Source organism: Pelecanus crispus, chromosome 5 (assembly GCF_030463565.1).
Source record: "Pelecanus crispus isolate bPelCri1 chromosome 5, bPelCri1.pri, whole genome shotgun sequence".
NCBI lineage: Eukaryota > Metazoa > Chordata > Aves > Pelecaniformes > Pelecanidae > Pelecanus > Pelecanus crispus.
Window position 1 is genome coordinate 40,618,084 of NC_134647.1, and position 15,502 is coordinate 40,633,585.

General features: G+C 46.1%; 1 protein-coding gene across 6 annotated transcripts in view; it reads right to left on the reverse strand.

The window, feature by feature from the left end:
* The window catches only part of IKZF2 (IKAROS family zinc finger 2), a 109,746-nt gene extending 103,611 nt beyond the window's left edge, over window positions 1-6,135 (reverse strand). For 3 of the 6 annotated variants that reach the window (XM_075710235.1, XM_075710236.1, XM_075710233.1), the window contains exons 1-2: window positions 6,102-6,135; window positions 5,260-5,364 (exon numbers count right to left, since the gene is read on the reverse strand). In XM_075710235.1, coding sequence (XP_075566350.1) covers window positions 5,260-5,364; window positions 6,102-6,135 — 139 coding nt within the window. Of the gene's footprint in view, window positions 1-5,259; window positions 5,368-6,101 lie in introns of all 6 variants that reach the window. The other 3 variants (XM_075710237.1, XM_075710234.1, XM_075710232.1) reach the window with 2 other exon arrangements.
* Between the last annotated feature and the right edge of the window lie 9,367 nt (window positions 6,136-15,502).

A 15,502-nucleotide genomic window follows, 5' to 3' on the forward strand; every position in this document is an offset into this window, starting at 1 on the left:
GACAAAACCCTAGATTTTTGTTTAAAGCCTGATTTTCACCTCTTTCTTTTTTTTATTATTATTATTTTTCCTCATTAAACTTCAAGAAAGCTAAATCTATTGGCTAAAACTTTCATAAGTATTATTCCCCTGGCAATTCTCAGGGAGTCTGAGGTTAAAAGACTGACACTTATGGGAGCAATGACTTTGCTCAAAGTAGCTCACTTCTACCAGTTCCCTGCCACACTTTATTGAGCTCATCGCTTATGTCTAAGCTCATCTTGGCATAGTGCATCTTCACCACCCTTCAACCTGTAAACCCACAGGTACATCTGTATCGGGCATCATCGTGAAATTCCATAGCTGAGCTCTCTAAACATCAAACTGTCAAGGTTGGAAAGTCAGGCACAAAGGACTGGAGGACATCTCAAGTGACTGTCAAAAGTCCATGTCCCTGCACTGAGGCAGGATCAAAGATACCCAGACCAATAGACATTGCCTACCCTACTCCTTAAAGGCTGCTGAGGAAAGAGACTCTTTAGCATCTCAAGGCTATCCAGTCCAAGTTTTTAGCACCATATGCAGTCTTTCACACTTTCCAAGATATCTTGAAGAACTGGAGGCCTGAAGCCCCAATGCAGAGCACAGCAGTTTGGCTGCCAGAATTCTTCATGCCCCAGTGCACGTGTCAGGGGAGTAACTGCCTCAAAGCACTAATTCAGTTCCCCCCCTGCAGCCCAGCCCAGACAGCTTCAACCACTCTCCCTAAAGAAAAGTCTCCTGCAGAGGCTAAGCCTCCATCACCTCATCCTACTGAAAAAACACATACCGAGCCAAAAAGAATCCCAGTGCAAGGTCCAGCCTCACGCGCCTGGGCTGTAGACCCTGTTGATGGCAAGGCTTGTTTGCCGCGTAGCTGAGGCATGAAGCAACCTCTAATTTTACACATTTCATTCCAAAAGGCAGACTCCACGATTATGTTTCTTTATCCATACAGACGTGGTGCTGATACCGCTGTCGCACATGAAACTTTCCGCTCGGGCCAACACAACTGTGACAAAACAGGGCTTGTATGACAGTTCACAGTCACAAAACGAAAGTAATCAAGAAAGATTTGGGGCTCTGAAGTTACCAAAAAAAAAAAAAAAAAAAGGAGTTCAACTGATCGTCCACCCTGATCCCTGGCAATATACTATTGGCTATATTATAAAGACTTTGCCCAAGTTCTCTTTAAATACTGCTGCTGAAGTCACTCACACTTAATACTGTTGTCCCAATAGGTATCTTGTCAGACAGCACGGTCATTCCCCACCATGGAGAAAATGCAATCACCTCATTATTTTCAGCAACAGAGTCAGTTGACTGCTTATTTTCTTAATAAATTATTTCTCATAACTTAGTAACGCTTTAAGCTACTATAAACACATCTTGAAAGCATACCACAATTTTAATCAGTTTCAAACATCAGATGTTGGGTTTGATACTTATGATTGTTCTGACTCTGTTTCATTTAATGGCTCCTTTTGTCTGTGAAAGCAAAGGTAAGAAAGTTATCTAGGACACCCACTGTAAAGTCTCTAATTTAAGAGGAAATTTCCTCTGTCACCAACTGTCGGATGCTAACAGCTGCTGCTGCTATTTTCCATATGATACCGGGCCAAGTGGTCTTGGAGAAGTATCCTTCCTCCTATACAAAGCGGTCATCAAGTCAACTAACCAAACAACTATGCCCCTGCAGTTTCTAAAGGGGACATTCTTCCAAGTCCATGTTAACCTACAGCAGAAAAAAGCAATATATATCTCAAATAACTAAAGTAAGAACTCAGCATGGTGTTATGGGTAGGTGACTGGGAATTATTTCTTTTCAAAGCCTCTTTTACAAGGCTTCCCCATCAGCCTTTAATTAGCATGCCAGTTCGTATTCTGAGGTTCCTGATCACTTACAGCCCAGTCCAACATTCACCAAAGGCAACAAGAGAGACTCCCTTGAACTCAGTGGGGTCTAGAGAAGGGCTTAGGGCCGTGCAGGGAACCCTCTAGTACCAACACAGAGTTAATTGAGCAGGCCTTTGACGCCCAGCTCTGCGTGTCAGCCCTTGGAAGACTTTTCCTACAGAAGATCAGAAGAAAATCTGGACTTCCAGATTTGGGGCTACGTAAATGTATCATCTGTGCTCAGCAGGTATAGCACTAATTTGTCTTTTGCTGTAGAGAAAAGTGAGATGATCTATCAACCTATTCCGTTTGACTATTTACATAGTATTTTAAATCTTTGCTTACATAAAACTACAATAAAGTATTTTAGAACACAGCATCTGCCAACATGCATACAGTATTCTGCTAAAGGCAGATATGTACCGTAAGATATATGTAAGATCATTCGTTAGCTATGACAGCCAATTTACTGTGATTTATCTTTCAGGATCATCTCATTCACAAGGAAAATTGAGTGTCAGCCCCATCCATAACCTATACATACAGTCTAGATACTTGAAAATGGTAATAGGTTAAAGGATGCAGTAGACAAGTCTCCAACATAAGCCAAAATATTTAACCTGAAACCTTTTGGAATAGAACCTGAAAACATCAGTAGCCCAGCCAGAACTCCTACTAACATGGATTGCCAGGGGCTAATGAACATAGAAAACTCTTTACCTAGCACATAATTTCACTGTTACTGGGAGAGCACTGCTCAGTCATTTCGGTACAGATCCAAGAAATTTGCTTCTTATGGTTTTGTCTCTGTTTGAGCCAGACGCAAATTAAGGCTAAATTAAGAGCTGTGATTCAAAACGACTCAATGGAACGCAAGAACAAAGGTCAAAACTTAGATCTCTGCCCTGCAGGTACACATCCTGAGCACACAGCTAAATAGGGCCATCCACCTTCTGGGGATGACTGGCAACAAAATCGGGAGCGAAACATTTGGGGTCTGATCCACGTACCACCTTACGTGCCACCTCCTCCATTAGCAAACCCTGCCCAGCCAGAATGACATGCCTTAGGCTTCGCTATCACGGCAGGCCAACAGTAGATCAGTCTCCAGTGACTCCACTAGAAATTAAACTATACTGAAATACAACGCAGCCACTTCCTCCACTTAACAACAAATGGTGATGGATCAATCCAACAGGAGCTACCAAATTCATACAAAACATTTGGAACAGCTATTCTTCCTTACTCTGCCACCTCCACCTCTCCTCAGCCCCCTCCTTCCCACCCACCCCCTCCCAAAAAAAAAACCAAACCCACCCAGAGGTTACAGGCCCCTGGGTTACTGAACCTTTAAAAGGATTTCCTGTACCCTACAAAACAGGTGGAAAGCTCTAAAGCACAGCCTGGCAATTTAGTCTACACATGCCACATTCAAGATTTGGCCAAAAACCTTAAGTGAACCAATGTAACAGCTGCCACAAAAGCCGACAACCTCTAATCAATACCTTCCATGTTTAAGACAGAACAAGCCGCTGCTCTGCAAAACATTCTTATGCCTGCAAAAAGTAAATAAATTACAACAAATTTAAGAAGCTCGAGTTTTGCTTGGCTTAAGAACCCCAGGCAGAGCCCCTAATTTTTCAACAGCAGCACATGCTTAACACAGAGCAGCAGTGATGAAAGCAGTTGAGACACCTGTGAAATACCACAAAACACATTTCAAAAAATAAGACATTCACCAAGGCTGCAGATACATGTGTGTTGCAAGAACTAATGAAGCTTAAAAATCATTGAAAATGTTAACACAATGAGCACAAAAATATTGAATGTGTTAAAGTGTTTTTGCATTACTTCATCCTAGATCTTTTTATTCCTTAATTTGACTCTGGTTTTTAGTCTAGATTATAAAGAAGATTTAAAACAGGGAGCTTTTTTTCCCTTCCAATGAAGGCTTCCCATTAATAAAAAGGAAACAAAGAAAATGAAGAAAGTGAGTAGTAAAACTTTTACAACATAATAAAATATATCAGAATCCCAGTGCAGCAGGATTGGAATTGTCTAAAGATGCTGAATTATGACCGGTTGTCATATAAAGTTCAGTCCAGAGTATTAGCAATCATATTCTCTAGCAACATGTATATAATTGGGAGATCTTCATAATAACCCTCAGTTTTAAAGGCTCATAAAAACTGCGTTTTACTCATAATTTTCAGGAGGAAAGAAGAATTCTTAAAGGAAAGTAACATCTTTTTCTCGGCAAGAAAGACTTTCAAGGCAATACACTGTGTTTTATTTTAAAGCAAGCAACCCTAAAAGCTCTCTTTTTCTTTCACAGTTGTTGGTGGCGTATTATACAAACAATCAGTTTAAAAAGAGAAATACATATCTATAGTACACACACTAGAAAGAAAAGTAGTATCACATAGAGAGGAACCCTCTGAAAGTATATTGGAAGCAAAGCATGTTACATTATTTTTTGAATACAAGTACTTCAATATCTTGATGTAACACTGTAAGCAACAGTAAAACAAGCTATGGTACTCACACACACAAAAAAAGGAAAGGCCGCTGGTTTTACGAAACGTGCGTAAACTACATTTACCCAGCTCCAAAATATAGCATGAAAATAATTATAAAAACATTATCAGCACTTGATGCTCTCAGGAGACTCCCAAATCTCTACATTTTCTCAATTTCTCCCCTAACATTCTAAACAAAAATCCCTTCAGTTTGTTAGACAGTCAACTACTGAGTGCCGTAAACTTCCAATTATCCTAGACACTTTTGGACTTGCCAAGGCAAAGCTGAGGTAACGAATAGGATGCTGAAGTTTCTATATGGAATAGCAAAATACAACCTGTCATCAAACCCAGATATTTTAACTTTATACTTTTGCCAGAGTAAAGACTTTTTGTAAATAAAATGTGTTTGTTTTCAAATAAAGCTACTTCAAGCTGTTTTGGGAAGCACAGTAAGTAATAATAGCAGCAACAACAACAATTTCCATTTGGATTTCAAAATCTGATGAAACAAAACCATATGCAAGCACGTGTCAAGCCTAGTGTTTTCCTACCTGGAACAGGTAAGGACCAGCTCTCAAATGCCACCTTGGGATAGTTCAGACTAGTAATCCCGTTCATGTTTAGATGAGACACCAGCATGAACAAGAAAGAAAAGCCAGGGGGCGGAAGAAAAAAAAAAAAAAAAAATCTACCCTGTCCTTCTCTTCTTTTATTCGCAACGCCTACAGCAGTGGTTAAGACCCAGTAAGCAAGCCGAGGACCCGGAGGACCAGACTAACCCAAACCCGCTGCTAGAGAGAAACAGGTTTAAGAAGAGACTTACTGCTTGCCATGTGACTGGGGGAGGTATGCTGCCCATTGGGTGTGCTGGAGGTGAGGTCAATGGCCATGCCGGAGTGCTCCCTTTCGGGCGAAAGATCATTGTCACCTGCTTTCACAAAACAAGTCCCCCGTAAGTTTCCATCCCCTTCTTTAGCAGGGCAACACGATTATAAAGTACAACTCCCTCGCTCCCTTCGCCCTTCCTTCCTTTACCAGTGGGGTGTTCCACAGCCTGTAAAAACTGGACTCTCAGTGGCCACAAGTAAACATTTGACTGACCGATTTTAAGAGCCCCCCCCAAACCTACTGTCACCAGTCTTCTACGCACACACCTGTGACAAACCTTGCCCCAGCTGCTTTGTCTCAAGAGAAGTTAGGATTACTTTTCCATTTGCAGACACCGAGAATTGGGGCTGGGCAGGAGAAGACTGAAGTAGCACTTTAACATGTAGACCTTACCCCACAAAGCTCTCGGTTAACTGACAGTTAAACAAAGCACTGAAACTAAGACATTTTGCCCTGACACAGAAAACGGGAGAAATGCATAGTGAAAGGCATAAAAAGTTTTTGGTTGCAATTTGAATTTCTGAAGATAAAGCCTCTCTCATTTGCAAAGTTCATTCATTCTCACTAAATATTTAAACCTAGAGCCACTCACCCATGCACCCCTCCCCGTGCATTTTTCAGTCATAGACAAAGTTGATGTTTACATGCTATTAATTTACTGTTATCTCAATGCAAAGACCATACACAAGACACCTAAAGTTACAGGTGTCTGCATTATAGAAAGGAGAGTGGAAAAAGGAAAGTAATTCAGAATAATCAAATGAAATGACTACTTACATGTTATATATCCATCAGCAGCCTCTGCTTCCATAGTCAAAGTGCAGTGCTGCAAGGCAGAAAAGTAAACCCTCAAAGACGCCTGTCAGTATCAACCATTAAATGATTAAACTTACTTAAAGCCCTAAGTAGTTGCCCATTTCACTGCTGTTGCAACCATTGCCTAGAGAAACACACAAGTGTACTGCATGTGCTCATTTGCAAATCACTGAACACTTCCTGCAAATTATCTGAGTAGAGAAATTCAGCTGCCTCCTAAGCAGGCAGCACTGGGATCATGTTGGTCTGACCATACCCCTCTCTGTTCCCCGCTCGCATTTTTACCTGATCTGAGAGTTTTTTCCCTGACTTTTCACTTGTTTTGTTCAAGCCAGGATGGTAATGCTTTATCAATTATCAGCTCTCGCAGCCAGAACAGACTTTGAGGAGATGGATACTATTAACAGCTGCTCTTTTTACACCCACTCCAAGAGACTCCATCCTGATCTAAACAAAATAAAGCCTTCCAGTGTCCGTTCCCCCTCGAGAGAGTTATTACAACTCTTTGTCTCACATCACCGGACGCGCACACACACCTGTACAGACACCTGTTCGCTCCAACCCTATTTATCTGACACAGCATGGGGCCGAACGTCACACTTAATACTCCCAGATCATGCATTTTGTGGCGTGAAGCAATCTTAAAGTTTCTGGAAGCACTTTGCTGACACAGAACAAGCTATTACTTTCCAGAAACCCAAGTAACTGTATAGAATGACACCCCCTAGCTATCATTTGATATATATTGAGGAGAAAAAAAAAAAAAAAAAAGAAGATCAATAATCATAACTATGTTCTTTTAAGTGGAAAAGTTAAGAATCTGACATGACCAGAGGAGAATTTTATTTCCTCTCTCCCTCCACGGCCTCTTTTTTGCCTTTAGTTTCAAAACTCTCACTGCACCAGGCAGCTAAATTATTCACAATGAGCCATTTCTGTATTGATCGCCAAGTATATTTAGCCCTGGCTCCTGGAATTTCTCCATTACTTACTGGAAAACAGGCAGCTTCACTTCTTGTCTCCAAAACCACTTCCCTCCCCCTCCCTTAACCCGCTTTCTTCCCCCCCCCGCCCCCTTTCCCCCAATAAATAAATACTTTTCTCTGTGTTCTTCTTTGGTATAAAGCAGATCAAATTCCCAAGGCATTCAGCACATAACACTTAAATTTCAACCTGCCCAGCTGCTACCAAACTCTCTTCAATTACTGATTTTCACATGACTCGTAAAAAGAAATCTCAAAAAAAGTTTTCAAAACAGGTAAGCCGCTTCCTCAAGCCCTTCAAAATTACCTTATCTTCCCCCTAGTCCAGGTAGGCAGGCACACACTGAGAAAAAGAAAGAAACATCAGAAGCAACAGGGAAAGATCATCCCAGCCAATGAAGTGGAAGGAAAGAAAGGGGAGGAAGGGAGGAGGAAGAGAAAGAAAGACAAAAAGAAACACAGAAACATCCGTAACCAAAATTAAAACACGGTTTGATTTTTATTTTTTATTTCTTCAAGGGGGCGAGGAGGAGGAAGAGGAGGGGGGGAAAGAAAAAAGTTTGGTCACCATTTTTAGGCTGGTGATGGCAAATCCCAGCTGCTAAGCCTCCCTCTTCACAACGAATGGAGAGAGCGAGTTTTGCTCGGGCTGAAGACACAGCAAGATGGGGAAAGTTTAAAAAATAATTTTTTAAAAGAAAAGGGGAGAGAGAGAGAAAGCGGGGGGGGGGGGGGGGAGGGAGAGAAACCCGCCCCCGGCACTTACAGGTGGGGCATGCGGAGCCGGGCAGCCCCGGGGATAAGCCGGCGGGGGAACTCGCTCAGGAATGGCACATACTTTGAAGGAAGATGAAGAACAAAAAAAAAAAAGAGAGGGAGAAGGAGAGAGAGGGAGGGAGGGAGGGAGGGAGAGAGGGAGGTCAGCCGGTGCTACAGCAATGCGATTAACCAGCAGAGAGAGAGAGAGAGAGAAGAGAGAGAAAAACTTGATCCACCGGTTCGTTACGAATCGGCAGGAAAACGGGGGGAGAGGAGGGGATGTGGGGAGGGATGGGGTGAGGGGATGTGGGGAGGGAGGGGATGGGGGGGCCCGGCAGACGCACTCACACCCCGCGCAGGAAACCTAGGCCAACTTCCCCGGAGTGCTGCTCCGGCCCTGGGCGACACCGGGCTCCGCGCCTCATCCCTGCCTCTCCCCGCCCATACCACAACCTGTCAAAGTCATGGAAGTCCTGCCTCGTTTTTCGGTTTATTTTATTTTCTGCCTTTCCCTTCCACCACCACCCCCCCCACCCCCCCCCCCGCTCCGTCTCCCCCGCCGCCGCCGCGTCAGGCCGCAGCCCCCCGGGGGCCGCAGGTAGCGGCGGGCGCTGAGGGAAATGGCAGTTGGGGCCGGCGCCGAGTAACGGAGCGGGCGAGCCCCGCCGCCCCCCGCCTCACGCACCGCCGCCCCCGCCGCCCCCCTCCGCCCGCTCGGGATGGATTTGGGGGACGCTTTTTTGGTTTTTTTTTGGGCTAACAGCAACAAGTCGTTGGAGCCCACCGCCGTGCGGGAGATGCTGCACAACCGCACTTTAGTCGGGGGACCCCTCCACGCACACACGCAGGCACACAGACAGAGCCCCGCCGTCCCCGCGGCCGCCTCGCACACCGGACGGAGCTGTCCTCCCCACCAGGGAAAGAAAGGCCGGGGGGGGGGGGAGGCGGGGGGGGGGGGGGGGGGAGGGAAGGGAAAAAAAGAAAAAAGAAAGAAATAAAAAGAAGCCAGGCGCAGATTTACCTCAGCCGCGCAGGCAGTGAATCACTTCCATCACCCTTTTGTTTGTGTTTTTATTAGTGTCGGCTCTCTCTGCCTAGTGGAGGTGTGTTTGTGCACGGCAGTTGGCTATGGAAACTAAGGCAGTGGAGCTGTAGCTAAGGGTAATCCTGTTTTTACTTCCTCCATCTTCAGAGAGCAGGGTTAGCCTGGGACAGCTGGTCAAACCCCGAGAAACCGATCCGGCGGCGTCGGCAGCCGCACGCCCGCACTCACTCACTCACTCACTCACTGCACACACGCACACACACGGACACGGACACGGACACGCTCGCGCAGACACGCGCGCTCGCACCGCCGCGCGCGCGCGCGCGCGGGGCCGCCGGCGCGGGGGGGTGGGGGGGCGCGCGGGCGCGGCCCCGCGGGCGGGCGGGCGCGCGCCGCCCCAGCCGCCCCGCGCGCCCTCACCCCAGGGCCGGCGCGGCAGGCGCGCGGCGGGGGAGGGGGCGCGCGGGGGGCGGGTGCCCGCGCCGGCAGGGCCGCTCAGCACGCTCGGCAATCGATTAGAGGACAAGTGCCGCCGCCGGCCGCGCTCCGCGCCTCACGCGGGCGGACACAGGCGCGCCGCCGCCGCCTCGGGCACCGCCGCGTCCCCGGCCCTGCCGTGTCGTCCCCCCCCATCCCGCCGCCGCACCGGGCACCCCCCTCCCCGCTCCTCCGCCCCTCGGGAGCGGCAGCCGCCGGGCCGCCGCCGCCGCGCGGGTGAAGTTGCCGGCGGAGTCATGATTCAGCACTTCTATTTTTAACCGCCGGGCGGCCGCGGGCGCGCAGCCCCCGCCGCCCCTCGCCGCGGCCGGTCCCGCCGCCCCCCGCCGGCCTTGGCCTTGCCGTCACCGCCGCGGGGGGAGGCCGGGGGCGGGGAGGGGGCAGCCGGGGGGCGGCGTGGAGCCGGAGGGTTCGGGGCTGCCGTGCTCCTCGTCATCTCGTTCAGCGTTCAAAGTACACACGAGGTAATTTCTTTCTCTTCTGGTAAGCGTTACGCTTAGAGAGAAAGCCCGGTTAGAATAAAAGCCTTTCCACGCTGTTTCTCCCCTCTCCCGACAAGTCGGTGTGGTGGGCAAAGGGGGACAAACCAGCGTTATTCTCCCGAGGAGAAGCCCTCGCACCGCCTCACAGCCAAGGCTGAAGCAACACCTGCCGCTGCCGCCGTCCCAGCCCGGGGGCCTGGCCCGGACCCACCGCGGCGGGCTGGCGCGGCCGCGCCAAGGCAGCACCCAGGCTCTTGGGTGCCCATGCTGAACGCGTGGTGTGCTTTCTCAGGGCAGCTTTCCCTTCTCTTCAACAGGTCTTGGATCAGGCGCGATAGCAGCATCCTTTTGTCTTTGAGCGTCTCTTCGTCAGATCTGCGCTGCTGGGTGCTGGTGACTGTGGTAATGCCGTTATTAGGCACCAGAGTTAACGGTCCATGAACAAGCTGTGGTTGTGTATGTCATGCATTATATACACATTATTAAATTTAAATTTGCAAAGTTAAGCAGCGAGACACTAGGAAGCATCAGCATTCAGGCTGCCCATACACCCTAGAGCCTTTTTACCCGACAAAGCAGCCAACAGGAATAAGAGTTATCCTTTCTTTTCACCGGTACTGATAAGGAATAACACACACATTTTGCCACTGATTATCAGACCCGCACTGACAAGAGTACCTTCATCAATACGTACCCACGTTCTTTGTGTATCGAGAGCCTGATAGGCTCTAGGTACCCGTAGGTTTTGCTTTCAAGCACAATCTTAACTACAGCCTTAACTCTTGCTCCAGCTACATGCGAGCTCAATACTGTTGTTAGAGGCAGTAAAGTAAAACACGGGTTTTATTAGCTCAGACACTTGACATCAAATGACATTCTGCTTTGTAGCGGCAGAGCCACCCTATCCTGAGAGAGGGAGACAAACTCCACTTTTAAAAATACATTAAATTATTCAGCCAGCCAAAGACACTGAAGTTAATAGACAGCGCTCTCCCCAGCGCTACAAATTTTAGCCAATTACTCATTACACCACATCTGTGAAGTGGGTTAATTTAAGTCTTCTCATTTTGCATAGGAAGGAGGCAGAAAGGTTAAGGGACTGGCCCAAGGCCACAAAGAGCACTCAGAGCTGAGCCTAGAAAGCAGACTTCTTGGTTCCCACGCCTACGTTTCAACAACTAGACTTGGCTTGCCTACATCAGAAAATAGACTGGCATAGCTATAGCTGTGTAATTATACCGTAACAGTTTATGCTGGAATAACTCTCCTTGTGGACATTCTCCTCCAGATGGGAAGTGACTTCCCAAAAGCTGTCCACATGAATTCACTCAACAGCACACACTTTGTGTTTTGCCTTCACCCCCCTGCCCTCTTCATTTTGGGGGGTCAAAATTCCTGAAATTCGGGTCTCGGCAGCATTTTGAAGCCTTTGATCACTTTTACAGACCATCGAAAAGCAGGGACAAATGCAAAACATGTCATTGAAATGCTACAAGTCTTGTCAAAATTTTTATGGTGCTTTTCATCAAAATGTTGAAAACTGAAAGCTTCCAGCTGGCTCTCCTTACAGGTAATAATTTAATAGCTAACAGCTTTTCTCCCAAAGCTGCTGGAACCTGCTTGAGCCATGGAAGCTGATGGGAAAAGCCAGACCCATCCTCTACCATAATTATTTCTGATTTTTTAATCCTGCTGTTCCATAAGCTTTCAAAACCAAATGAAGCTGTGAAAACAAGGAGGAAGGACCAAAGGAAGAGTGAGGGGCAAGGAATAAAGTGAAAGGGTTTGCCTTTAAAAATAGTCTTGTTAACTCCAAGGAGTACAGAGATGAGCATGTCTCCACTACAGCAACATGGGGGTGAATTACTGGTTTCAATGCAAGACTCAGCTCGGGGGCTGCAGCAGGAGCTCCACAGCGATTAACATCAACGCACACCTACCCTAAACGATACTCAGCGGAGCAGCTGCAATGATCTTGAGGACCAAGTGATGGTTAGGGGATCAGGACACCAGGGTTCACATCCAACCACGGTCAGAGTTCCTCCACATAATTTCAGCCAAATCATTAGTGCTCTGCGTTTCAGTTCTCCATTTCTAAAATGCAGTGAATAATCCAATGAGAGCTTGTCTCCTGCCGAGCAATGCCCCAAGAGCAGTTCTCAGCTTTGCAATGGACTTCTGCCACATTACAGAGGTCACTTCAGCACATCTCTGAAAGAGTCATCTCTGGAGCCCCTGTGAGCCCAGTGGGCAGCCCTTTTCCCTTCCATTTCCATTGCCGACACTGAAGCAGCCTTCACGCAGCCCTGCCTGCCCCGGGACAGCATCCTGCCACACAAGCCCAGCTGCCCCGGGGATCTCAGGCGATGCCGACAGCCACCTACTCTCGAGATTTGTGATGTCCCCCCAGGCATTTGCTCAGTCTCCATGGGCCTCAGTTCCCCTCTTGTGTGCTGGATATAATAGAGCTCCCCCATCTCACAAGGACCCTGGGAGGAGAATTTAATTCCTTGTCACTTATCAGTAATGTGCTCTGATAGGTCAGTGATGGGCTCAGCCTGTTTTCAGCAAAATACTCAAACATTTAACCCATATATATGTGTGCGTATGCACCTGCACCTATGTGAGAATTATTATTCAAAACAACCATAATGCTTTTATGTAAATTCTGGTTTAAATTATCTAATTCTCTTTTTTTTATATGCCTGTGTAAGGTCAAGGTAATCTAGGGGTTCACTCCCCAAAAGCTTGTATTAGGTATTCACATAAATAATAACTCATAAATCGCAGCTTAAGCTTCAGATTTATTTATACTTAGCAAATTAAAGAAGACTTATCTCACACACTGTTGCCTTGGACAGCTATGAACACCACAGAGCGGCAGACCCCTGCATCAGCTTTCTTGCCTTTAGACTGAACCCTCTCTTCTCTACCCACAGAAGGGGCACTTTGAAGACAAACTGGATCAAATCCCAATATACTTTGAAGAGGACAAACGTAGACCTTTCTTTACTTAACTGTGCGTTGGGCAGTCTAAAAACCATATAAGCACTAATCTATTCATTATTCCATCTCCTCCTCTTTACTACAATAAAGCACTGTTTTATGCTTATATGCATCAATAAAGAGACCTATAAAGAAAATAATGAACATCCTTGAATATCTTCAGAGCATACCCTGTTAATTTTAAAAGGGACACAACATACTGTACCCCTTGTATTTCACCAAGATAAAAGTCTATAGATTAATTCCTATTAAAACAGTTGGTATTTTCAGGACATGCAGATGTAATTTATGGAGAGGCACAATACTCATAATAGCTCAAAGGCCACAGAAACTGTAGATCTGTGTCTGTTACTGTAGTTGTACAGGCATTCATTGTACAGAGAGCAGTTGAAAAGGCAGAGTATGTAATCTGAATACTAAATTTGTGAATAGTTTCTCACTTGGGCTAGTTAGGCTTTTCAAGAGCAGCGGATGCTTTGTGGGGGACTTTGTAAAACATTCTGCTAATATATCACATGGTTGCTGTATTTTCTTCTCTTATCTTTACTGTTAGAGCTTTGTTCATGCAGACACAATATTTGACTCTTAAAAGGGCACAAGCTCCTGCTCTGTACTTTCCACCTGAATTCAGTGTGCTCTGTGTGAGACAATTTTCACAATAAATACTTCTTCCTTCTTCTATAAAGTGGACAACTTTAGGTGTGTATAACCCAAAGTATACAAGAAACAAAGATACTTTCCCTCACCCCTGTGTATTCCAATTGCTATATCCAAGTTACTTGGAAAATAGTATTATATTTTCTGTTTTATTATCAATAGTAAAAGTGTACAGGTTTTCTCTTTTATTAGGGAGATATAAATGTATATGGATATATCATTTATGAGGAAGGGCAATTCTAAAGCATCCTAACAAAATTTAATTATGACACAAGCTACTGACAAAGACGCTTTGAGCCTGGGATCATTTTTATTCTTTGCTTGTACAGCACCTAGCACAATGAGGATTTATGCATGACCTCGCTTCCCACTTAGTACTTCAACAAAAATAAGAACTAACTCTTGCTTTGCTTATGGCTGGAAATCACAGTACCAACAGAATTACATACATCTAATACTGAACAGTGAACAACACAGAACTAAGAAGTTCATGAAGCAGCTGATACAAAAGCATGCTGGATTTATTTAAATTACTGGAGCTGGTGGGGGCATTTAAGCAGATAGAAAGTTGTTACTTGAGCTGAAATTTGGTAAAATTATAGGTGTCAATTATGTTGAGTATTGCAAAGGGAACATTCAGTGACAAACGACTAGACTCATGGCTTTGCAACATCTGCAGATTTGGTGGGAATGGAGTTCTCCTTCCATTTCTCTATGATGGGATTAACATAAAGGTTGAATCTCAAAAGGTCAAAAGTTTCCAGTTGGGTTTGAAGAGGCTTCTGCAATACAAAAGACTTGCGTAAGTACCTTTCTTGAGGCTACCAAATTAGGCTGCAAATGTCGTGGGGGCAGGTCTTGTAAGGCTTCTGACACTTAACTTCTAGGTTCAACCTGATATACTACAGTTATATTCATAGTTCTCATCCTAGGTGAAAGATAGAATAGATAAGGCCACCCTGTGCATATATTTGTAAACTTGAAAAGAGTTTCCACTACAGTTCTTTAAAGCTTGGCAAAGAATTGAGATGCAAAGATGTTTTCTCTTTGAATCCAACCTACTTGTCAGTGTGCAGCATGGGGCAGTGGCTCCCTTGGGGCCAGGAGCCACAGCGGTGCTCCAGGGCAGCATGGCAAGGAACCTCATCAGCCAGGGTCCATCCCACAACCCCCAGCAAGGGAGAAGGGGAGGCCAGAGATGATGGACGGGTCTAACCAAGAGCCCTGATCTTCAGGCAAGTCTGTAGTGATGAGGCAGGTCTGAGGTCAAGCCAAAAAGTCAACCTGCAGGTCAGGATCAGCAAGGTCCATGGCTAGGCAGGGGCACAACTACAGCCAAGCAGGAGACCAGCACTCTTCCAATATAGCCCAAACAAAGAGCAAAGCATAGAGCTGAGCTTAATTGGGCTCCTGGCCCAATAGCCCTGCTGTGTGGGGGGCGAGGCCCCAGCTGAGGCTGATCAGGGTCATTAAGGTCTGTTAGCGCCTTTGGGGTCCTGACACTGCCAACCCAGCTTCATCTCTGAACAGCTATGGATAGTTTTCCAACAAGGAAACAAATAGCTGACCTTATCATAAAGTTAGTCTAATTGACTGTGCACACTCTTGCTCAGCAGGAGCTGTTAGGCATCCCACTCCTCCTTTGCTGAAGAATGATGCTGTGCATGAGGGAGGTAACTGGCATGTTTTAAACTCAAGGCTCACCTTACCTTGCAGGAGCTTGCAGATCTCCCTGGAAGTTGAACAGTCTGTTTTCCCTGATTCTGCCTGGGTGATTGCATGATTTCCCTCAGGGTTGCAGGGCCTTTGTTCAAAACACCTGAAGGATGTCCTGGTTATTCATTTCATTCCTCACTCGCCACATTTCCAAAAACATGCTGTTCAGCATGCATCACTACAAAAAAGTCAGCACGGATTTACTGGCATGTACTT